The sequence below is a fragment of the Buceros rhinoceros genome, unplaced genomic scaffold (assembly GCF_000710305.1).
Source record: "Buceros rhinoceros silvestris isolate BGI_N320 unplaced genomic scaffold, ASM71030v1 scaffold28184, whole genome shotgun sequence".
Lineage (NCBI taxonomy): Eukaryota > Metazoa > Chordata > Aves > Bucerotiformes > Bucerotidae > Buceros > Buceros rhinoceros.
The window spans coordinates 17,889-19,392 of record NW_010406961.1 but is presented as its reverse complement, the minus strand read 5'-3'; the positions used below and the strand labels follow the sequence as shown (position 1 = coordinate 19,392).

General features: G+C 32.2%; 1 protein-coding gene across 1 annotated transcript in view; it reads right to left on the bottom strand.

Moving 5' to 3' along the window:
* Nucleotides 1-1,504, bottom strand: part of LOC104491847 (neurobeachin) — a gene marked incomplete at both ends in the record, with an annotated part of 20,247 nt that overhangs the window by 1,845 nt on the left and 16,898 nt on the right. Inside the window, 2 exons of the mRNA XM_010134322.1 lie at nt 147-254; nt 1,468-1,504. Coding sequence (XP_010132624.1) covers nt 147-254; nt 1,468-1,504 — 145 coding nt within the window. The remainder of the gene's footprint in view (nt 1-146; nt 255-1,467) is intronic.

Genomic DNA, 1,504 nt, shown 5'->3' with positions numbered 1-1,504 from the left:
AGGTGGCTGGTGGTTACACAGCCACGAGCAGATGGTTTGCAGATAATAGACAAAGTGCAACACATGAAGGGTATTTTTAATTCTGGTACAATCAAAATATAAGTGATGACTTTGCAGAAGAAAGAATCACAGCACATATTACTCACCACATCACGAAAAACAACTGCTCGTAGACGATTAATATCAACATCCTGAAGAAGCCTATCGGGGTCTTTTATAGGAGAAAGATTGCCAGGGACATTTTCAAGGGGAGTCTAAAAATAAAAAGTAGTGAGATTTTTTTCTTTTTCCCCACCCTATAAATATTAAAAAATTTCTGTTAGAACCTGAATTTGACACCTTTTTTAGATATTGCACCAATCTTAGATGCTTTTTTAGATGCTTCTTACTTCCAACATAATAATCAGACAAGAGTTCTAGAAATAAAACAATGTTTGGAATTACTGTCTTATTACTAACTATTTAGATACAACCTTCCTAACACCTCAGAACAACTATATCTCTTCCCAGAGTTAAGATAACCTTTTACACAGAAAAAGTTATTGCAGATTACAGTTGTTTCACAGCAGTACAATAATTTCTAATGTGTTAAATTTAAAAATGATAAGCAGAAATATTTTAAAAAATAAATTTATGTTCATTTTACTGAGAACTATTACAGACCACTTATAGAATAACTGCTCTTATTTAAAAAATGATAATGTATTACAAATAATGCTTAAACACCTGAAAGTCTCCTTACTCTGATTGGCTTGTACTGAATGTGATTACACAGAAAAATGTAATGTTTTTGTGAGATTTAATGAAATAATACTGTGAAAGGAGCTGAGTTTGTAAATGCTATCTGAAAAAGTCTTTAGAAAAGAAAAAAACACTGAATTTAGTAATGAAAATATAATAACAAAAAAAGAAAAAAGTAATCCTTTACATAATACAAAGTGTTGTATTTTGTTCATGGGCTGTGCTAAATTCTTTGATATTCTAGTTTCAAGGTTCCCAAAGTCTTAAAACTGTAAACAGATTAAAAAAAAAAATAGAAAAAATAATAAAAAAGATGAACTAGGAATTAATGCAACTTGAAAAACTAATCTGTAAATTAATATTAAACAAGTTTCATTCTGTCTAATATGCATGTCATGGCCTGTTGAAGTTATTGGGACTCAAACGTTCCACCAACAAAGATGTGATTGTAGGATTTCATCAAAACTGCAAGTTCTCTGACAGATTACAAAAGCTATGCAGGTATACACGACAGATGTGAGTAAGGGGACCTGCTCTTTGAAGCAGACCAAGCTAGAGTGAAAAAGCTGTTTAAAGTTCCTCCGGTCATAATATTGCATTAATATGTTCTTGTTTCAAATAATCCCCCTCACATAGTTTTACTTATATCGAGTTAACAGCAAAAACTTAAGCTTTTGCCAAACATTTGAGAAAGCCACTGCTGCTGGTAACTGAAGACTGGGTTACCTTTGTTGCTGCTGATGCAGTTACACCCTGAAGAGCG